Source organism: Amphiprion ocellaris, chromosome 10 (genome assembly GCF_022539595.1).
Source record: "Amphiprion ocellaris isolate individual 3 ecotype Okinawa chromosome 10, ASM2253959v1, whole genome shotgun sequence".
Classification (NCBI taxonomy): domain Eukaryota; kingdom Metazoa; phylum Chordata; class Actinopteri; family Pomacentridae; genus Amphiprion; species Amphiprion ocellaris.
The window spans coordinates 5382132-5406766 of record NC_072775.1 but is presented as its reverse complement, the minus strand read 5'-3'; the positions used below and the strand labels follow the sequence as shown (position 1 = coordinate 5406766).

Below are 24635 nucleotides of genomic sequence, written 5' to 3'. Positions count from 1 at the left end.
TTTTTTCCACTTTTAATTAAAATGTGTGCAATATATATCCCATGGACTTCAAAATTCCCTCAGTTATATATTGACCCACCATTAGATGAGTCATGTGGGACAACAGTCATTGTGCAGACAGTCCAGAGAGAGTGTAAGACACAATTTGTATGTAATTAGGTCATGAGGGGGAAACAGAGACCTCAAAACTTAACATGAGCTAAAGTATGTGTGTTGCTTCCAGCTGTTTGTAGGAGTCTTTCCTCTGACTTTATAAAATACTTGCAGCATCAGACAGCCGCGGAACCCACATGAGATTGCTTAAAGTGTCCCCAGGAGACACATAATGTGTTTTGAATTGAACTGAAATTGAATATGAGCATCTCCTAAGTGGTAGAGGTGTGTGAATTTAGGCATAATATAGTTTGTGGGTATAAGCCTGCAATTGACTGCTCATTTCAGCTGGCTTTGTGCTGCCTTATGTGCAGGTAACCATTTCAAAATTGACTTTGCTACGCAAAACAATGATAACAACACTAAAAATTTCAAGTTTGTTGAGGATTTAGATCTTGCTTTAGGGGCGACCTCCTAGTTTCTGTTTCTTTTTCGTGAATTACCCATTTTAATCTCAATGCTTGTCTTGCTGAGTGCAAATGTTCCATCAAAACATCCAAGCTGTATCCTTCATTTCCTCCAAAGATGATTGTAACTGGTTTAAAGAAATACAAACGATCGAACAGTAAATGACTCACTGTACTTTTCTTCACCTTCTTGAGCTGCCATGCACAATTTACAACCAAGCTAAAACATTACAGTTAAATGATTTGTTCCACAGCTGGATCCTGACCTCCATCACAGCTGGATTTTATTCCGCTGTCAAAGTCTGATCTGCTTACTGTAGTTAAAATTTTTATCCCTCGTATTATGTCTTTCTATTTACAGCGATGACAACATTGTGCATTAAAACCATGGTCTCTCCAATCGGTAAGTTAATTACCACAACATGGCAACAGTGACGATGTAAACATATTTATAAGTTGCTGCAGTTTGATAAATTATTATCACACATGGACAGAAATTAAATAAACTATGAATGATATACTTATGGGTGAACGTCGTAACATCAAATACACCAGAATCTCTTCTCCTGGACTACTTTGAACAGTGGTCACCCTATTAACCAAGATGTTAACAGCACCTGTATCAGCCTGTGTACATCACGTATTCATTAGATTTCACTAAAAAATTAAAACAAAGGTATACCAGTATGTGATCTAATTTTGCCACAGTTTTTAACCATCTTATCAACAGCTTGACGGAAGATTTAAGAGTTTTTATTTGTCACAATCATGCAGTATGTGTCCTGAATTGCAAAGCAACTATTTCTCAACGCCAAGATGTATAAAAGTGCCAGAACTATAGATTGCAACATCATAACACAGGCCTAGCACAGTTCTGTTCATATGGACACCATTTTTATTTATTTTTTGGTCTGTACTTTTATGTCGTACACCTTTCTGTACAGTTTAATCACTGCTTTTTACTACTATAGAGATTGCTGATAGTTTCAAAATAATTACTGCTAAAAAGAAGAAAATGAAGTCTAGAGGATATATTTGGAGAAACTGGTGTCAGGAATCAACAGTGAGTGTTGTGTAATTCAGAGCTGGTAACCAGGTACTGCAGGTGCTGCTAATCTGAGGTGTGTGTGTTGTCTTGGGGTCATCGAGGTCGGGGCCGGTCCAGAATAATTTTTTCCGTGTCTTTTCTGCTCTTCCTCACCGCTCTCCTCCCCTCTGCTCCTGTATCCCGCCCCGGAGCGAGACTTTCTCGGCTGCTTCTTTGTTAAAATGACAGGCCCTAATAGAATAAATAAGGGCCCTATTTTTACCTGGCTCCTGGCAGGGTGATCACACTTACACACACACCAGCACGCAACGCTGCACTGGAGGTTGGTAAGGAGGTGACACCTGACTTGGTGGGGGGAAGGCGCTCAGGTTGAGGAAGGAGGTCATGGTGATTTAATTGAGAGAGAAAGTAAGGAGGAGATGTTGAGCACACAGTGCCAGGAAGAAAAGGGAGAGGTAAGATAAGAAGATGGCGAAAAGGCAGATGTACAAAAAAATACATATATATATATGAGGAGCTGTAATTCTGGGTGTCACTGTTTACTGCAGACACCTTCGCTCATGTCTGAAATTTCCATTAGTAGTTGCTATTTTTATTTTAATCTGACATTTAACAATTTAACAAGCCCTATAATGTCACCTTTAGGTGTTTTTGAAGCATATTCAATTTTTAATTGCTGCTGGAGTGTTTTGACAGGACTCCAAAGCATCTAATTATTTTGAAGGTGTTTGCAAGCAAACTGGTCTCCACAAATTCTGCTTGTGACAGGTCACTCAGCGAACAAGAGACGAGGCAAACTAAATAAGGCTGATCCTATTCACATCCATTTGGTGTTTTGTGAAGGCACTCCGATACAGCCTTGGTGCTGTCCTCATTTTCAGAAGTGTTTAAAAGAAGTTTGGAGACACTTCTTGAAATATTTTGGAGCAGCCCATGCAATAGTTGATGACATGAATGAGATTTTTTTTCTTTAGTATGGAAGCATATAGCCTTGAGAGGCCAGTATGGAGCCATCATTAGTTATAAAGTAAAGCTTTCAAATAACTTCAGTCCCTGACAGTGTGAACATATAATACAAAATAAATAAGTGCGATTAAAAAACTGTTCTCAGATGCATGAAACCAACTGTTTGAATACAGAATCAGAATCAGAATCAGATTCTGATTCTGTATTCATACATCTGCATGTGTTATATTTATCCTTGAATGTGTAACCTTATCTATATGCTGTTAACGTTCAAACAGGACTGCAAGCAACTGAAATCATCCTGAATAGATATCTACATCAGACACCTAGGGTAGATCTCTTAAAAGGTGTGTAAACTGACGAAAACAACTGCATCAAGGCTTTTCTGGTGATACTGCTGCCTGTCACTGTAAACAATACCAATAAGAGCTGCAAGAGTGAACCAAAACAGCTTGACATATAAAAGAAGTCACCTAAAAGAGTCCAAAATGCTCCACAAAGGTAAGAGAAACTCCCAAATTACACAGGGTCATTTACCTATGTGAACTTCAAGCCATTGTTTTGTTTTTTTGTTTTTTTTGCTTCTGTTACTGACTGCTGGCTCATTTTTTCTAAGGAAACAGCACAACTGTAGCAAGAAGACTGGAGAACTAAAACGTGTTGTTTAGTACAACAAAGTTATAATGTTAAAAATCACAAAAAAGGAAAAGTTAAATTTCCTTGATTATTTACACAAAGACTGGAAAAACCTGGATTCAACACATGTCCACAGATAAAACCAATACTGGAAATAAACAATTAATAAATCTCTGCTCTGTGTAAACACAACCTGCAGTTCAGTCAAATAGTCTAGGAATTTTTGTCAAGTGATTGTTGGGTGCAGCTGAGTCACTACTGGCTTCCTGTTTGCGGCCACAATCTCAGAATTTTAACTTTTTTATGGAATCCAGTTAATTTTCAGTGAATTATATAATGAGACATCAAGAATGAAGTCATTTAGATGAAATATTATAATTTACAGCTTGAATTTGGTTAATTTTCCCAACAGACACATTTAAAGTCCTTCTGTAAACAGATAATCCAATGATTCTTTCAGTTTTTTACAGTTTTTGGCACTAATAATTTAATTTGTAATTTAAGCATTTGTTTTAAAGATAACCCACCAGGAGGTTTTGGGATTTAAAGGGTTAATTCAGTGCTAAAGTAGAAATATTTATTCCTGCAACTTTAAATGCTTTACAAAGCTACATCTTCATTTAGGTAGTCAGCAGGTTTGAAGGTTAAACTCTGTGAAAAGAAGTGCTTTCTTAATCAACCACCTCCACATTTACTGAATGTGCACAAATAACTGCTTCTCGCTGGCTCTAAAAGTTCCTTAACTTTCCAATCAAATGCGTTTTCTCTGTGGAATAAACAGTTGCAACATGAACCGAGCGGCGGAGGCATTCGTGCTGTTCATGTGCGATCTCTGGCGTGGTAATTGAGGTCATGTGTCTGACAAAAAGAAACTCACATCGCAACCTAGTGCAAGGAAGAAAGTGCTATTAATCATGATGACAAGGCATCATGGCCAAACACACACATACGTGGACACACACACACTGACTGACCACGGTTAATGAGCTATGGCAGTGTCTCCACAAACATGACTGATACAGCAATGATACTTTAGCAGTGTGTGCCTCTATGTGTGTGTGTTGTTTTCAGGTTACTGGGTCATTAGGAAACAACTGGTGGCAGTCTTCAATTAACTTTACAGACCGTGGTGCTCCGTGCGTTTCTTTCACCCGCTGAACTCCGGTCTGTTGAGCTATAATTCACAGCTGATGCACAATTGCCACAAAATATCAGAGTTCTGGGGACGCTTTATTGATTTTGTATTAGAGTGAAAATTCACACCGGAGGAATGGCTGTTTTGGGTAACAGCGCGACTTCTGAAAAAAGCTTTTCCCATTATTTTTCAAACAGCCAACGCAGTATTTGATTATGCGAGAAAAATGAGATTTTTTCCTCAATAAATAAGAAATTATACAAACCAGGTAACTGCAGTTCATAGAGATGAGGTGCTCAAAGCTACGCTGCTACAGATGAAGGTGATGCAAAGCACTTTGCTGCAACAAGGAACACTGTTTCTTCAGTAATGCAAGTATCGGAAGAAAAATCTGAGTACTGACGGAAAAAAAAACTAAATTTCTTTCATGTGTTTGTATGTCATGCAGTTATTAACCACATGCGTAACTAACCCATTAACAGATGAAACTCAGACGGCTAAAACGCAGAAAATGATGAGCCTGGCTTCTTGCTGAATATGGAGGGAGGCTGCAGACGGGCACATCTTGTATTTGGAGCAAAGGGTGAGGACATGGATCATCAAACTCTCCTGTGAGCTCATTACTCCCTCCAAAAGGCCAGGACGTTTCCAAGAAGCCAGGAAGAGATTAAGAAAGATGACTCTGATTTCAAGTTTTTGCCAATGGAATCCATTTCTTTTGCTCAAAACGGATGGTCTTGGGCCAGGCTGAAACAGTTACCCACTTAAATTGAATCATTTCAGATCCTCACAGCCCGACGTAATCACTGTGCTCCCGTTCGACAGGAAAAATAGATTCTGGATGGATTTTGCACAAGTGCAGACAATCAGATTTTCTTTGCCACATGGACTAAATCAGATGTTTTTGTTGTTGCTTTAACATGGGGACCACAGGAAAAGTAGTGGTGGTAGCTGGAAGAAAGTAATTTATATTTAGAAATGTTAACAAGTATTTCTTTTTTTTATGATTAACAGTGTTATTTTATAGCTATTATCATGGGGATATCATTTATAAGACATGGAAAGATTCATTGCATTACATGTAATTTAATTTCCATGACATTTTCTTGTAAAGTTCTATACAATAACATTAAAGTTTACTTGAATGGTTTCTTGAGCAGTTGTTCTTAAGGAATCTTCTTTAAAAAAAAAACTCATTTGCTTAAATCCCACTAAATGCCACTTAATTATTTATTCATAAATAAATTCATTTTGTATTATTGGAATCTTGTTTTTCAGTAAATGTAATTTACATGCTTGCCTACACACTAATTGCATAGCACACATCAGCAATTCATTAAAGTTAATTATTTGTAAGTGTACTAATCACTCTCTCTTTTCTTGAATATTCCCAAATTCCATGTACATATCAGAAAATGATTGGAACCTACAAGTGCACGTGAAATGAAACGTTTATGTTCATGACTATACTCATATATAAACTTGCTACACAATGCAATCAAAGCAATAAATTATCTATTATCATGTAATGAACAGAAAAAGGTCCAGTGTGAAACTGATCAGATCTAAAGTCATGGAATTGTGATATCAGTCATACAGATGCTTTGTTCAGTAACTACACACACTAAATAAGCTTATATGTGACCTTGAGGTCTGCAGAAAAAAATGATGCAAAGCACAGCTTCACTAACATCAATCCAGAGAAAATCTTCTTTATCTTGTGTGATTTGGGGGAAGTCTTTAATGTCACAGTTTACAAAGAAGAGGCTAAAAAAGAAGCAGTATAGGATTTTTGAGATCATGTTGAATCATTTAGGAGTGTCTGCAACCGGCGTGTCAGAGGCAGCTGGAAATGAAGAGTAATGCACTTTTAGTAAGGATGGGAAACTCAGTCATCTGATGCCATCTATCTGCGCAGAGGCAATGGCGAAGCACAGCAGGGCTGTCCTTGGACAAAGTAAAGGAAAGGATGAAAAGTGGCCAGGACAAACAAAGGAAACGACTGCAGACAGTTTGACGGCACTGAGGTGAAACCGAGGGGTGACGACTTAGACTCTCTGATGTGACTTAGGGAGAAAACAAGCACAGGTAACAAAGAGATGGATGACTGACGTACGCTGGCATTTTGAGTAATAAAGCGAAAAGCAAAGACATTAGTTTTATGATTGTCTGATGGTGAAGCAGCAGCGCTTCAAGTACTTCTCAAGAGACACAGCTCATTCTAACTGTCTGAGACAGAACAATGCTGATCATGATGTAATGCCGGAATGTGATCGACAAGACTCTTTTCTTCCATGCAGGACTCAAACAAATACAAGCGCATCGTGACATATTTTTTGTAATGCTGGACACATACATAGTGGCGACAACAAAGAGCATAAAGCAGCTGCAGAAAACATGTACAATAGCTGTCATCTGCTCGGCTAGCAAGACTGTGACCAGCAGCCTGGACTGTATTTGAAATCTTTAAGATGTACAACAAATAGGAGCTACTATGTGCTGCAGTATTTACAAGTACTAAAGTTTTGACAGTCTTTACAAAAAAAAAAAAAAATGGATACGCTACAGTGTAAGTGAAATGCCTGTATTTGAAATCTTAGTTAAACAACATACAGAAACTTCAACTACAAAATGTACCACAAGTATCAAAGACAGAATTCTCGTTGCAGAAAAAAAATCTATATTGTTAGATTTTTAAGCCTACTATTATCTGAATGTGTAAACATCTTTTTAATTATGTTACCGGTGGTAGTGCAATTACTTTTAACTGCTTTCATTACTGTCATGTAAATTGTATATATGGTTCAGACTGTTCTAACATAAGGGCTGCACAGTGGTGTAGTGGTTAGCACTTTCGCCTTGCAGCAAGAAGGTCCCTGGTTCACGTCCCGGCTTTCCCGGGATCTTTCTGCATGGAGTTTGCATGTTCTCCCTGTGCATGCGTGGGTTTTCTCCGGGTACTCCGGCTTCCTCCCACAGTCCAAAAATATGCTGAGGTTAATTGATCATTCTAAATTGCCCGTAGGTGTGAATGTGAGAGTGCTTGTTCGTCTTTGTATGTGGCCCTGCAACAGACTGGTGACCTGTCTAGGGTGTCCCCTGCCTTCGCCCGAGTCAGCTGGGATAGGCTCCAGCCCCCCCCATGACCCTAGTGAGGATTAAGCGGTGTATAGATAATGGATGGATGTTCTAACATAGTTTTTGTATGTAACAACTTGGTGTGCAAAATAAATTCCATGACCGTTCCAATAAAAAGTGTGTGACAAAGTCAAGTGTCTTGTGTACAAATGCAGAAGTTTTCACAAACTTTTAGTGTTTATACAATAACTTAGTTCTTCAATATATTTTTTACACTGATAAATTTAACAAAGAGCTGCAAATACAGTTTGATTAAACCAGCAGTCCCCATGGAGATTTGAAAATGGTCAACAAAGTTATGTTTAAATTTTGAAACATTTGAATTAAACTAAATTAAATTAAAATCATACTTTTAAAATCTTAATTGTAAGTATATGTTTTATCTGAAAAACTTGTAGCAACATACAAGGTATGATCAAAAGTTCCAAAACTAAACTTGATTTTAATTTAGCTGCCATCCTTGTCAAAGCAATCTTCTTGGGCAACAAGGCAGCGCCTCTGCAATGCTTGTAAGACTCCCTGGAAGTCTTAAACTGTGTCAAAAAAAGTGATCCTTCAACTTGACGAAGTAAGGGAGCTAAATGTAGTGAGCAGAGTGGGTGGAAAGTGACAGCGGTGTTGTTGTGGTCAAAAAAAAATGTGCATAATCTTCATGCTGTGAGCAGCACATAGTCAGTTTGGAGCACCAACATGCTACCGTGCCACAGTTTAGGTTGTTGGCTCCGAATGGTTTTCAGACACCTCAGGATGTCTGCCTTGACACTCTGACCCTGGAGGAAGAATTCCTGTTGTATAACCACGTGGATGTTGAAGAAAACAACAAGCATGTTCTTGCTGTGCTGTGCTGTGGATCTGATGCACCTTGTCCAGTCTTGGAAACTGTGGGCTCTTCCACTGTAAAAACTATTGTTTCTTCTCTTAATGCTGACTGTAGACCCACCTTGAGTCACAAGTGATGACTGTTGAAGGTTGGCTTACTCTCGGCTGCTGACTCACACAGTTTGAGGTCCATGAAGAAATCGCAAATGGACAACCGACCATTGTCACAAAAATGTGTGGACCACAGGTCACACTGTTGATGGTGCAGTGCATAATGCTCTCCTGGGTTTTACCGCTTTTACATGTTGTATGCACCACATCAGAACATGCTCTGTGCACGTACACAATTACAGTCCCAGAACCTTTTGTTTGCACTACATACCTTGTTTTAGATAAATCAGTAAGCACTGCTGACTTTTCTGAAATAATGATAACTATATAGTCTGCTAATATGTTCCTTTACACATGTTGTATGTGTTTTCATTCAAATAACTATATGGGTGTAGGCCATGTCATATTTGTGGAGTATGAAAAGGAAAATCACTATGAGCATGTTTGAAAAAGAACCACTGAAATGTGTTGATAAAGCTACAGTTGTCGAAAAATAAAATCCACAATTGCTAAAAATCTGATCAATGAAACAGAATATCAACTGAAAAAAAGATTGAACCAATTCATTTAAAGGAGAGCTTCAGATATGTGGTGCTAGAGACACATTTCAGTGTTCATGAGGTTCAATACCAAGCTTGAATAAAGGTGTTTGTTTATGTGTGTTTGTATGGCTTATGGACCCATGCAACAAACCAAAATCCATAAAAGGTACACTAAAAAAGCCAATAGGTAGTATTCCTTATTCTGGAAGTCTTACAGCTCTTTATAACTGGTACAGCCAAAAACAGGGTGTAGTGTTTTGTTAAAAAAAGGTCCCGTGTGAGGTTTAAGTGCTTCTCCTGGCAAGAATTTAATGTGCAGCTGAGGCATGATCAAGAGTCCTGTCACTTCTACATTTGTAACATAATAAACCAGTCCACTCTAACGCACACATACGACATTACAAGCGTCAGTGCATTTTGTGAGGGGTGACAATTTATGAAGCTCTGGGATCGATGGATCTATAAATAACCGCAGGAATTAAACTGTGTTCCTCAAACATCCCACGCAGTCACAAACACGCATGTTCGCCATACCTTTGATGCTCACACCAATAACTACCGTTTATTATCCATGTTGATGTAGCTTTTCCTAGAACAACAAATGCATCACAGTGGGCGAGTCTTTGTCCCCTACCTTTGCTGATGTCCTGGTACTCCATCCACAGCTGTCTCTGGACCTGTTTGTTGGGGTACCAGATGGTGCAGGACTCCTGGAAGCCGTAGACCGCCTCCTGCACGTAATGGTTCCCAAACTCCCTGAGGATGGACACAAAGTCGCTCCGCTGCGTCGCCCCGTCCAGAGAATGGATGGCCGAGCTGAAGGCTGAGAAGATAAAGAAAAAAGAACACACAAAAAAACTATTGAAGCGAATGGTGTTTGTTAAAACAAAAACCTAAGTGGGGTCTGGGATTATAGAGGAAATAATACAGGAATGTTGCTCAGTATCTTCTTCTACACCCAGAATATTCACCTTGGTAGGTCTTACTACATATTCCCATTGTGCATATTCTCCACAAATACATGCTGTATATGAGCCAGGCCAGGCTCAGTATTTAATAGCCACAAATCACTTGATGTGTAGATTGAAAGTCACAGCTGTTCTCATGGCTTTTGGCTTTTAGATACCCATTCCATATTCACACGAATTAAAAAAATCTTATATTCCTACTTTATTGTAATTTAACTGACCTTCTACATCGTCAGGCAAGCAGAAGGTGATAGTTGAGGGGGATAGTAGTGGGATTTTTAATGCTTATGTGATGGTAATAGTTGAGCAACCAATGGATTTACATTGTTATTTTCAGCAGTCTTCCAGTGTTAGAACAAGACTTCCTCTAGGAGTCTAATACCATGGTAACAGCTCTAATCAGACCACCATCCACATATAGCCCAAAACCTGTGTCTACAGTCCATAAAGTAACAGCGCTACAGGGCAGTGTGCATTCAAGGAATATGGAGTCGCTGATCTACTGCGCATGTATGAAACACAGCCCTCCAAGTGGATTAGGAGGTTATATTAAGCCAATTCATGCTTTCCACATCCATGTGGCTGCAAGGGTCTGCATGAATTTCATCATCTAACCAAGACCGGGAATGTCAGCTGGAGCCCAGCACAGACTCTCCGTACTACAAGCATGCCAACTGCACATGTGCCAGGAAACACATGGTGCTCACAACAAATGCTTGTTATAGGGACATGCTGTGTGAGGAGATTCTATGTTATCCACAGCTTTATAATTCATCAACAGTGTTCTGAATCATCCAGAAGTCTACTGCTATTCCCCACATTGTGTTTGAGACACCTCAGTAATAATCACATTGACACGGTCCTATAGCCCAATCTATAATCAGCTACAAGATCTTGCAAAAAGTGCAAAATCACAGCCAGAAACCATCCATCTGTGTTGCAGACTGACATGTGCTTATTGTGGCATGAATAGAGCCACATCCTAGTCCACAGCAGTTGTCCATGTGCGAGTCTGCAAGTGAGTATAATCCCATCTCAAGGCTGTGTTTAGGCACAACAGTGCTCTGTGTCTGTGGTGTAAAATTGTCTTTGTAAATAGTTTGGAGCTACAACAGAATCATATGTCAGTATAACATGATGATTTAAATCTTATTTACTTTTTACCTTGATAGAATATTTCATTTCACTGACCAAGTAGTTAACGGATATTCCAAAAGTGTGTCCTCGGTGACATGTCGGCAAAATGACTTCTTGCAGCAGCAAACTCTATTAGTTTCCTGTTACTGTAATCCTGTATTAAAGACCCCTGTTGCCCCTTCTAATCCAGGTGTGTCTCACTTTATTAACTACACAAAGGTTTAAACAAAGGTTAAACAAAGTTCAAATTACAGTGGGTGAAGTGGGAGTTTCTGTCACGTGTCTGGCACCAAGTGTCTTAAACGGGTTTAGTGGACATCTGAGCCAGCTGCTTACTATTCATGAACCCTTTCAACCAAACAGCGCAGATTATCAACAGTGTCCACACATGGACATGAACAGGCATGGGCTACCATGAAGAACAATGTTGTTGATGTTAAAGCTTTTAGGGGAGCATTGCACATGAAGCAGCTGGTGCATATCATTCCAAGGCTCTTTCATGAAATCTGATGAAGAATCAGAATCAGAGGAGCTAATTTAGTGAGAAACAATGAATAATGCAGCATGGAAGACGTGCAATACAGTACACTTTTCTTTAAGCTTTGAACAGCTACACTTTCAAACAGAATACAGGGACTTTCATGTTTACAGTTTGCCTCTTTGTACAGCAATTCTGACTTTATTTCCTTGTCAGCATATTTTTTTCCTGGCAGTGAGCCCCGACTGTGGTAACTATAATGTTAAATGTTAAAATATAACCATAAAGTCAGTGACCTGACTGAACAATGCCTGTCTGAAGGGTATTACCCAGTGGGTAATACCCACTGAGCACTGAATTGAGCAATGGTGTTTTATATGCCACACTTTTAACAGAATAGTATTTTTTAAAATATTTAATTTTAATATGCATCATAGACAAATTCTGAAATTTGAAGACCTTAATGCATGTTCCGTGTGTGTATCTGAACACATATTAAACTGATAACCCAATCACAAAGTCAGATAACGTTCTTATTCTGGAGATTTTGATATCAGATCACACAGTCCTTGTCAGTAGAATGAAGGAGTGTCTGCAATAGCTAAAATCAGAGGGACAAGCACTTAAGTGGAACTTGAATTTAAATTGTTTTACCAGCAACTGTTTCCAAGGACAAGAATGAACAGTCAAGCTCAACTTTTACATTTAAAAGAAACATCCTAAAACTTAAATCGCAACACTCTTTCCTTCAGAGTGGTTAAAACTGTCAGAACAAGCAAATAAGCAGACTGAGTTGAAATGATTTGTCCACTGTTGTCTTCAAGGTCAAGAATGAATTGTTAGACCCAAAACTGAAAATTACTGCTATCACACAATTAATTAATCACACAATGACACATTGCTGAAAAGGAAAGAAAAAAAATGAGAGTTTAAAGTTGAATTCGATCACATAGTCCAGTCTTGGTTTTGATCTTAACGAAACCTTCAGTATGTGTTGTTCAAAACTTTTTAGTTGTGGGAAACCTGCAATCCAAAAAAAGCGGTCAAAGTAAAAGACCAGATATCCTAGAGTATAAATTAGTCGCTTTAAATTTTCTATTTCATTCGCTTAATATTTACAATGCTGAATTAAATAAAGTAGATATTAGGTGACCTATTAAGCCTTTCACACAGTAAAGAAAACTATCCATTCAATGTTGATTGTCTTTCTTTAATGTATGTTAATTATATTACCACAATCATTAAAAGTAAAGCATCTGACTGATTTTTACTTTTTTAACTACTAACTACTTTTATTTTAACTACTAGACATTTACCTTTTTCATGATTTTAAGCACATGTTCAAAATGTTCAGAATGTATTTATGAATAATGAATATTTGTTTGTTTGTATATATTTGTTGTGGCCCAGATGAGGCTATTAAAAGAAATTTAAGGTTGAAGAGGATGCTTTAAATACACTTAAAGTGATGCCATGCTGGCATTTCTGTTGGTCTTTACATAGCTAGTAGCCCATAGTGTGATATGAAATCTCATTTAGATCACTGGTAATCTGAATTTAGTAACACTGAGAAGCTTGTATCTTGAGCACCATGACAGGACCCAATGCTGCTATGATAAACTGACACTATTTTAGTGGCAGTTTTTCAGGATTACCTGATTATGGATAACAAAACATGAGATTTCCAAATCCATATTACATAAATTTGGAAAAAAATGAAAAAAGGTGAACTATTATTTGAACTGCTTTCAGCGACTAATGATGAAATGTAGTGTTTTTCAGTGTTTATGTATTATGAGAAGAAATTTGTGAAAATTAAAAAGGTGTTTAAATTTCCATGTTCACATTTTTAGATGATAAATATTGGCAACACAGACTCCTTGTGTCGAATGTAGCCCGATTTCTGAAAAGATGTATTAATATATCTCACTGTGTTTCAGGAAAACATTCAGCCAACACAAAGGTAGTGTTTCTCTCTTTATTTAGACTGGGATGAGTGGCGGTAAAAGCCTCCGGGTTAAGAGTTCTTTTTATCACTAATTTAGACAGCGAATCTCCCTGAAGGACGATGTGTCCTTGGAGGTACCTAAACCGAAATGACAGGTTTTACCCACAGTAATGGTGCTAAAGGATTTTCTCCTAAATAGCTGTGTCAAGATGACTGTGGATTTTCCAGGGGGGTAGGGTGATAGCACATTTTATGCTAATAAAAAAGAAAATAAAGAAAAAAGAAAAATGAAATAAAAAAGAAAAAAAGACAGTCATGTCCCCTAATGTTTTTTTTAATTTCAGTGAATTCAATGAGTGGGCAGAACAAGGAACTAAAATGCACGAGAAAGCATGTTTGATATGATACATTGAGCACACTATAACGAAATGACCGTGTGCTCGCTGGGATTCTCTCTCAGCAAATATTGGAAAGCAAAAGCGCAATAGCCGTTTATCATTATGATTTCCAGGAGAAGCAGTATTAATATCTCAGCACTCATGCTCTGCTCGCTCTTACTTCTCCTCTAAAATTAAATTAGGAGGCTGCTGAAGTGAGAGACAGAGAGCGCAGTGAGGATGAGCGATGGGGGCTTTGCTATCAGATGTAAAAATCAGTAGCCTCGCCCCTCCAGTGGCTGTTGAAATATGATGAGCTAAAGTGGGAAATGGGAGTAAAAAAGACGGAGGCTGTTGAGTCGCTTCTGAGTGAAGAGAAAATAGAAACTGTATCCTCAGCAGAAGTGGCAGCCACTTTCAAACCACAGCAGCAGCAGCAACGCCATTGGAAATGCATTAGAGGTGTCATGGCTGTATTTACAGTGGGGTGCCTGCACTCCTCAGAATGGGAACTATTTATGATGGATTTATGAATAATGCATGCACTTAAAACATGACAAAAATTCAAATTACTAAATGACACTTCTCCTAGCCAAGCAAAAATGATTGAATGAATGCATGCAATATTTCAGCAGATCTGACTTTAGCCTTAACACTGCCAACAACCCAAGTGATGTCAAATAAAAAGTAAAAAAGGATAGAAATACTTTATAGAATTGTACATTTACTAGTGAGAAACCCATCAGAAGATATTCAGGGTAATCCCTGATGTGTCAGAAGCCGAGAGCAGCCTTCACTAGCAGCATTGCTTGACTAAATACATATTCACAGTTATCTTATTCTGAGAAGTTTCCATGGTAGGTGCTGTCAGGATGCCTGGATCTTAGTATTGATGCAAAGCTATGTGATACGACAGGCCATCAGAGATACAGAGAAAAACAGATGGAAAATAAAATGAAATGAGTATTTCTGTATGCTGAAATCATTTCTAGCTTTCCATCAATCTATCCCTCAACATCATATTTGCATGTGAGATCCAAGTTTCACTTAGTCCTATAATATCGAAGTGAAATTCTCCTGTAAATTCAGAAACACATGGATTTTACTATGACAGTTATGTGAGAAAATGACGCCTCATCTCGGATGCTCTCTAATTATTTGCTGTATACCCGTTACTGAAGTCACTGGTGTCACAATCAGCCAATTCCACCAACTATAAGTAATGACTTGTAGTCTCTGAATCCCTCCGACTTAATATATGTGGCTTCTTTGATGTATTTGTGTTTGTTGCTGAAAGTATACAAAGGCAGGCTAGCTGGATATAGAACCTTGATAACTTGTTTGTGATAAATATACAGCTGGGTGTTGGGGGAATTGGCTTTAATGTAACATAACGTGATGGCAACATGCATCTCCTATTAGACTTTAATTATCACTCTGACATTTCTGCATGCCTTCTGTATTATACAAGTTTAACTGTAAACTGTCTAAATAATTTATTCCTTCAGACATTACCTGCTTGTGCCTTCATCTGCTCTGTTTCAACAGCCTTATTCTATACTTTAACAACATGTGCATGCTGTTCTGTTGCCATTTTGTTTGAACATGTGCCCCTGGATACTATTGGATATTGGATATGTTATTATGGTTTAACTAAAGAGTTGAGGTTGTAATTACAGTATTCAGTTGTTGTTTTGTTTCCCTCTTGTTTAGCCGCTTTCTAGTTTGTGCTCTTTCAAAGTGACACTTACCTAATTTGTAATTTAAAGGACCCTGACCCTCACCCATTTACTGGCTTTCAGAGCTTTCTCTAAGCGCTGCAGCTGAACAGCACAACCACAATCAGTCCATAATTAACTGTTTCAACAAGGCTTTAATTTCATATAATAGACCCAACTGGAACTCTTTACACCACATTACAAAATTGCCTGCAATGTGCCCCGTGGTGATCGTAAATGCAATACTGTACATATGTTCAAGATTTTTATTACCATAAAAATGAACAAGAAATCTGCATTTTTCTGCAGGCAATTTACACATTATACTGTACTCTAAACATTGTATATGAACGGTATATCAACACTTTTTAAAACAGGACTGGCATTTAACGATTAAAACTAAGATATCATACAGCCTCTTTAATCTCGGGTCTTTAGCGGCCAGGGGCTAAATCACGCCCTGTATGCTTCATTCATTTCAATCACTAAGCACACAACCTGGTGGCTTTGGTGTCAAAATGTCAAAAATGAGAAACATATTGTTCTCTAAATAGTTTACTAATTACCTGATATACATTTACACTGAATGGGAACTGGATTCTTGCCAGTTATTTGCTTGTGGTAGAGCTACACTTTGTTGAACCAATCACTGTCTAACTACCGGCAGCTTTCGTCATGTTTTAGGTATGAACACGGTCTATAGTGAATCTATGATTCATTGAGCTGATCCTGTAGTAGATGATGATCTTTCAATTGTTAATCCAATTAGCAGCAAATCTTTTTATAGGATTTGCCCTTTTCTAAACAGGTTCCAATTTCAACTTTTAAGATGGTTTTCTGTAATGAACCATCTGTTGTGTCTGGTTAAAGGCATGTAGGTGTGTTTTAGTTCCATTATGCTATGTGCAAGTGATAGCAGGTAATGTCTTGTTGCAGTTTTACATCATGGTAGAAATACTGTCTCACTGTCAAGTTTGTGTCTATTAGCCTTCTGTCACAGTTCTGCTGCAGCGCCTGAGCGCCACGTTCAGGACAGAGCAGTACTGTAACTGATTCTATTGATGGTGAGATTGTTTATTTAGCTTATTTTGAATCATATCATAAAAAAAGAGAGCTGGGGATAATATACAATCCAAGAAGGGAACCAGGAGAAGTTAAAAAATGTAAAATATTCCATCACGACCTAATACTACAAATGCACAACTAGTTTTCCAGGTTTCTAACTTGGGAAGTCAAATGATCATATAAACTTTGTATCTGCTGTAGCTAGTCCTGTAAAAAAAAGGAAATACATGTTGGACCTCCAAAAGCTGATTGATGCACTAAAAGTCTTTAGCTTCTCCCGAAATAAACCAGAGAGGCATGACAGGTGGGGCGTGAGCAACTGGGAGGAAAAGGTACATCTACACGGAACTAATTGGTTGAACTATTGTTTTAATGTCGGCCTGTTTTTCGCTGCACACAACAATACTCTGGCCATTTCTCAATACCAAGTACACAAGCAAGTCCATATTTGTGTAATTGGCAAGTACAAGCAAACATACGGACTTGGAATTACAGACTCCCAATATGGGAGACACATCGTTAATGTGCAATTGGAACACCAGCGTACTTCATGACATCACCACTTCGGCTCATATACTCCGATTTTTTTACCAGGGGTGTCAAACATACGGCCCGCGGGCCAAAACCGGCCGGCCAGATGGTCCATTTCATAATGTAAAAATTACAGAGAAGATATTAACAGTAAACTGTAAATTTGTAAAACTGTATATTTTAAATAATTTCTAGACTTTGACAAGTTGTTTTGGTCAGAAAGTAAAATACTATGTTGTTCAGTTCCAGATACCTGTGACTGAATGTTTTGCGACTTTGTAGGTAAACTGTGATCTGTCAGTTGCAATGTACGTGTGAATGATAAACTGAGGCAAGATATTGTTGAAATTAAACTTATTTTTCTTCCAAAAATAGAGGATGTTCATAATGATTTGTAAAAAAAAAAAAAAAAAAAAAAGTTCATTAAATGTGAATATTTTCAGAATATATATTTATATTTTTTAACTAAAACAAATTTTAAAAAAGTTGGAGTTGCGGTTTTTTATAGGTTATTATGCTCTGATTTTACTGGTGTGGCCCACTTGAGATCAAATTGGGGTGAATGTGACTCCTGAACTAAAATAAGTTTGACATTCGTGATTTTTTTTTGTGAAAAATTACAAAATGGAATCAGATAAAATAACACAGACTTGCATATTCACATATTAAGATAAAAAACTGTCTATACATATTAAAAACATGTATATATGTCTATACAAAGTTATTGAGGGTGGGAGTGAACAAGCAATATACAGCTTGGTTTGCATAGTGGCTCAGTTGCTAAAGATAAAGGTATGCAGGCTGTAATGTTTAAAACACGTTTAGGCATCAATGATGATCGTATTTTCAAAGTCTGATCAAAAGATGGCAGTCTGCCAGTTAATCACAAAGCTGATCAAAAATTAAAATTAAAGTACTCACGCTGTTATGATGAGCGGCTAACCTTGATGTGTCATATTAATTACAATGTGATAAATAATTGACAGCTGATGGTGCTGTTTTTCCTCTATGGAGACCCGAGCAAGGCTTCCTTCAGCATAAATAAACAATCAGTAATAGCAAATTATATGTATATAATTAATGAGCACAATGTGATTTACCTTGAGAGAGGACCCACTGATTGAGTTTGACGTGGTAGAGCACCGAGCGCAGACTCCAGTGCTGAACGAGGGGGTAGCCAGACACCTCGCTGTAGTTCACCATCCCTGCAATATCACAGAAAAAAACACATTTATTCACATAGAAGCAGCCCCTGGTTTTATGTTACAGCTTATTTCAAGGAAGTTCACCCCTGCACCTGCACAAATATATAGAGAAACTATAATATTAATGATTATTTACTCCTCCATAGTGAAGGAGATTGCAGTCTTCAGATCAAAGGGTAGCCCTACATTTCATTCTTGTTTACCTGAAGAATCAAGGAGAAACTTTAATAAATATTAATACTATATTAAATGACAGGAGAGAGAAGCAAGCAAAGTCTTCACCGTTAGATCAAAGAGGAGCCTGATCTGCAGCTCAAAACTCCGCAAAAAAACCCCAGGAAATCGCAGCATTAACGTAAAATCTATTCAGACATGGTGAAACAGCAGAAGGTAGCAGGTGTTCAGTGTTAGATGAAAGTGAAAATCAACATCTCACTTGAATATACAGCATTTATATTAAACATGAGTATTTTCATATCAATCGCACGCTAAAGATGCAGCCGACTTTTCCATCTTCGTGCCGAACTCAAAATGCATTTTTGTCATTTTCTGAAACTTTCAGACTATTTATAGCTGAAAGTTCCATTTTAAAATGATCAAACTCAGATGATGGATAAAACTGACAAAATATTGTAGAAAATGTGTTTTCTAACACCTCATTGAGGCTTATCAAAAAACAATCCCAACAAAAGAAATGTATTGGTGATGCCAAATAACCTGATTTTGTTATTTTCCAACTTTTATATTAACTCCGAATTATTTAATGATCAACAAGGGAAACAGATAAAATTTCATAATGATTCTTAATTAACCTTGCACAACATTTTAATGCAGGGTATTCAATTTTTATGACCTGTAAAATTTCCCACTTTGACAGTTTGACATGATTCATGCATAATTAGGAGCGATTAAACTGTCACGTCTGACACTTAAACACAACAAAAATCTGTGTTCTTCTTGGCTAAAAAGGTAATAAGGTAGCATCTAATTATTATTTCAGTTGAGTGGCTTCTACGATACTAACAGTCCACGTCTCACATAGTCAAAAGAGAGTAACATACAGCCCAAATTTCAACTGACTTTCCATTAAATAGATTAAGTTCCAGCTTTAAAAAAAAAACAATACATCAATTATCTAATATCTAAGATTTTTAGGAACAAGACCAACAGAGCAGTAAGAGTGAACAGTTAAGGTGCATAACAGTGTTCAAGAGGCCAAGAGCTGGAGTTTTCCAGTTTATGTTCCTGCATATCATATAATAATTTCAGCATATTAACTGTAAAAAAAAAATAATAATAATTTGGACCTCCATGTTTTTGGGCTGGCGGCTTGTGAAAAATATGTTGTGAAGAAATGAGTCATTATTATGAGTCGGATAAACAGGCAATATTGTGCAAATGCTTTTCTTGTGTTTAGATGATATTACTTGGAACACTGTTTTGAAATGGAGGAGTTCTCAGAAACGGTTGTTTTTGTTTACTGCATTCTATATGACATTAACTGATGAACAGAAACTAATCATGATATTATAAAAATGTCTTCATCTCTTGTGATTAAAACTTTAGTCAAGAATTGTATTTAAACCAGCTATAATTCACATTTTTCCAATAACTGCATACTGAATGGCAACATAACTAATGATTTTTTATGCTCATTAACATCATGTCTTTACAAATTTGATAATTATTATGGAAACAATGATTTTTTTAATTAAAAATGACTGGATATCACTAAAATGTCAACTAAATAACTATTCGAATTTAATAACAACCACCTTCTGTTTAGCTAAACAATAATAAAATGAGCTTATTCAAAAACTGCTTTGATTGTGTTCTTTTTATTAAGTTGAAATAATCATGACAGATATTTCTTTTTTGGCAATATATCAAATTTTATATGGAAAATAACAAATTCTATCTGTGTCTGAGAAATCACTTTCAACTAAGTTCCCCATTACAAAAACACCTCTCCAGGAAGTGTGTTAATTCCAGATCACATGACCTGCTCCACATGATGTCATTTCCTCCTGAAGAAAGGCTTTCTGAGTTATTTAATATAGTGTGTGAGTCAAGTGTGGATTTATCGCATGTCAACTGGTTTACTACAATATCTTTATAAATAACTTTCAATTCCAATTTTACTCAATTGTATATATAATATTTTAGAAGACTCTTTCTCTAAACATGTCATGTGGTGTTTGGTTATAGGCAGCCATGTAGATTTTAGGTCTGAAAACAGCAAAAATGTTAACTATGTTACCTGTCAGCTATGTTATAAAAGGTACTGCAATTATATATTGCCCCAATTAATAAAGGAAAACTGCTTTTTTTTTACTACAAATCAGTATTTGATGTGCATGTTTCTCAGTCACCGCAGATCTACTGTAAGCTTTGTGTGAGATGTAGCATGCTGCTTCAAGACTTCTGTGAAGCCATGTATCAATAGTGCCACCGTATTTTTCTTGTTGCCTTTGCACAGCGTTCCATTGCACATCGCAGTATATCATCTGTATTGATTTTGTCTCATTTAGCAATCCCTTCCCTGCTGAAATCAATAACGCCCATCTTCTTTTGCCTGAAGAAGTCACCCATGTACGAATGTTTTTCATTTTGAGGCACTGCACGGTCTATGAAACGGCACGAATGCTTGGCGCTCCTCTGACCTGCTACCTTTTATCCATGGCAACAAATAGTCAGCAGCAGATAAAGCACAACACACGGACATGTAGATGAAGCTGCAACAAGAAGGAGGAACCATCCATCACTCAGCACAAGGGGAGCGACCTCGCCAGTCTTAGACAAGCAAATGCTAAAGAACCAATAAGTTCCTTTTTTTAACAGATTAATTATAGATACGGCATGAAGTGATGCAGTGCAGATTGTCAGTGAACATGACATGAAGTGAATAAATAATAAAATTCTCTAACCCTTCGGGGATTGGTGCAAATATGGAATGATTTTATTACGGCAAACATTTTTTTAACCCCTGTGAATACAGCACCAGTCTAATCAGTGGCAGGACCTCTTCATTTCTGCATACGGGTGCAGGATGGGGCCTTTAACATCACTTATATCAGACCATAAACAGGAGCTGCAGAATATAAATCATGTAGTCTCCCATGGCAACTGACAGGCGTGTCATGCTGCAGCGGTGGGATTACAGCCATACATCACTGTGACTGCTCCCACCATGTTCACAAGCACAAGGTATCTGGATAATGCCGGCGACTGAGACACGTATCCTGCAACCACAGACATGGAAGAGAGGAAGGAGGTGAAATGAGATGGAGGGACGAAGCAAAAGGAAGAACTGTGTGTGTGTGTGTGTGTGTGTGTGTGTGTGTGTGTGTGTGTGCGTGTGTGTGTGTGTGTGTGTGTGTGCGCACATGGGAGATTTGACTGGGTGTGTATGAGAGAGATAAATTGAGACATGAGAAACAATGAAAAGAAGAGGGCAGCAAAGGTGCACCTATATGAAAAGTTGAGAGGGAAGCGATGGATGATGGATAAAGAAAAAGATGTCTGTCATCTCTGGTGAAGGGTGGCAATTTGCACGCATGCCACGGAAATGAAGATGCATCAGTAACCAATGTGAATAATTTGTGACACATATATGGAATCCAGATTGGTTGGGACGCTGTCAGTCTATCATCAGAGTGTAAGATTTCGATGATGGCTCGCCTTTAAGCGGCGATGGCAGCGGCAACTGAGATATATGACCAGGAAAGTGAAGCACACCATCTAAATTTTGGCAGAGCTTCTGTCTTTTACTGAATTATCACCTTTGAAACAGCTTACAGCACTGAGTGACAAAGGCTCCTCCTGTTTTGTCCACAACCAGGACAAAATGCACACTAATGCCCAGGTATATAAATGCACCATCCTCTACCATTATCTATACAGAAATGGGTGGTGTCTAGAAGCAGGGTAAAGGGAAAAAAATACACATTTTGTAGTCTCCCATGGCAAAGTTGCCTTTACACAATTGTCCCAAAGAACGTATTAATAGCTGCTACCCACTTGGGCGACTTTATCCTACTTAAAATAAGCAACAAATCAAACAGAACAACTCATTCCCAGCCCTCCCTCTCTCCTCAGTTCACTTGGTTTGCTCCAATGAGCCTGATTGAAACCACCAGGCTCTTGTTAACACGTTCCTCCATGACAATGCGGGTTGCAGGAAATTACCTCATAAAGAAAGTGATCGAAAACTAGAATGAAACATGGCCAACAAAACAACTAATGAAAATAAATGTAGCTAATATGCCAATTAAATCTTTAGCAGAATAGCTGCTGAACCTAAACTGAGTTAATGCAGGTATGTATTTGGAAGTGTGTGTGTGAGCTGTGCAACTGTTTAATGAGGGGATGCCTGCAGCTGCCTCGCGCTGAGGATAAACCTGCTATTTAACGTCATGAAAAGCTGTCAGAAATCAGGAGGTAATCTCATCATTTGAACTGTGACTGCAAAGAGACAAATGAATAGAAACTGGTGAGGTATTGAAAATGTAGTTCAGTAAACTGTGCAGAACTTGCAAAGCAAAAACTAAGGGAAAAAGAAAGCGCTCCAGAATAAATGTTGTTCCTCTGAGCTGTCTTGTACAATGAATATGCAAAGTGCTGGCCTGCCATTGGGGGGAAGTTAAGATTCAGTGTCTTGCCTAAGGACTCTGAAGCACACGGAGTGGCCAGGAGTCAAATCTCCAACCTCGTGATGAGGGGATAATACACCAGAGGCACAGTAGCATCTTGTGGCCACTGCAGTTTGTTCAAATGCCAGATTCAGACTACACAATATTTGTGTCTGATAAACGGTCACTGTGTCAGATTAGGGGATTATCTTTGCAGTGGCTTGGCTAAGACAAATGAAAGACAGCAACCTAGTTCCAAAATCAAGTGTGAATGCACGATAGTGGCGGTTTTCCTTCTAAAAAAGCCTAGTAAAGATAAATGAAATGATTCTGGATTCCGTTCCATTCTGACAATCATGGCATCAGTTATCTACTGAGATTCACTCAGTGGGATAAAATGATGGAACTGTTTTGCCTGATGGCCATTTTCAGTCAGGTTGGACTATTTTCATGCTGATGCCATGCAGGCTGAACCTGGCATAAAATTACTACTTTGGAGTTAGGGAACATTTTGTCATGATTACAGTAATTAAAGAAGCTGGAGACTAACAACTCTACAGTGTTTTTGTCGGCATGGCATTGCTTGCCATTGTTACAGTTTTGACTTTTTGGCATTTAAAGGTGTCTGTTACTGCAATTGCTTTGCTCCAACATGACTGGACTATTGTGTAAAGACATTCAGTACTTGTGGTTATTATGCACTAGGGGTGTGTTTCACAGAAGTGATTTACAAATGCTACTAGCACAGAGATCACAAATACAAACCTGTAACACAAACAAATGTCACTAGTAAATGGCAGATACATTCTCCAGTTCTGCTGTCCTGCCCCAAGGTCATGGGTGTCAAGTATAATGTTTCTTCAAATGAGTTAACATTAACAAATTTACAATAAGAGAAGACAATCTGCACCTTGCATGTTGTAAAATTTATGAAACATTAGAAGGAGTTTAAAAAGTTATTTTCTGTGTTACAACAGCACTGCTATAGGATAACAATATTATTTCTAAATTTGAAATCTTTTGTGTGTCACTGTTTGCTGACTCAGTTAACTAAAAGGATTCTGAACTTCACACATGTCAAATCAAGCCATATATCCTATTAACTGCTCTCTTCAAATGATCATTTCTTAAACACACTCTTCATTATGCAGATTTTTAAGCTTTCATACAATTTGCATGGGAAAAAAAATTCATTTTAAAAATCATTTTAAAATTCAGGACAGACTTTTCTGCTTAAAATCAGTCTTGTGTCTTTTCTGTATAAGTAACTGGGATGCTTATTCAAGCATGTGGCAGTCACCTTAAATTTGTATAACATTTATGTAACAATGTGCATGTCTGAAAGGGCTTAAGACAAGACATACAACATTGTGACTAAGACCTTAAAAAAACATTCAACAAACAAGTGAGTCAGCTGGATGAGCTCATAAGTAGGAAGAGGTTATTTACGACCCTCAAGTCTTAAATCTGGACTTTGGAAAGAGTTAAAAAAATCAGGTTGGGCAGTTAAGATAAGGCTTAAATGGAGTCGGAGGAGGTTGGTACAAAAATAACACTGAAGCTGAGGAGCAAATGCGACCGGGGTTGTCTGTTTGGAGCATAAATATGGAAACACAAATTAG

General features: G+C 37.8%; 1 protein-coding gene across 6 annotated transcripts in view; it reads right to left on the bottom strand.

The window, feature by feature from the left end:
• astn1 (astrotactin 1) overlaps nt 1-24635 on the bottom strand; it is a 435709-nt gene that overhangs the window by 164029 nt on the left and 247045 nt on the right. For all 6 annotated transcript variants that reach the window (XM_023261620.3, XM_023261621.3, XM_023261622.3 and 3 more), the window contains 2 exons: nt 18278-18382; nt 9590-9778 (listed from right to left, as the gene is read on the bottom strand). In XM_023261620.3, coding sequence (XP_023117388.1) covers nt 9590-9778; nt 18278-18382 — 294 coding nt within the window. The remainder of the gene's footprint in view (nt 1-9589; nt 9779-18277; nt 18383-24635) is intronic.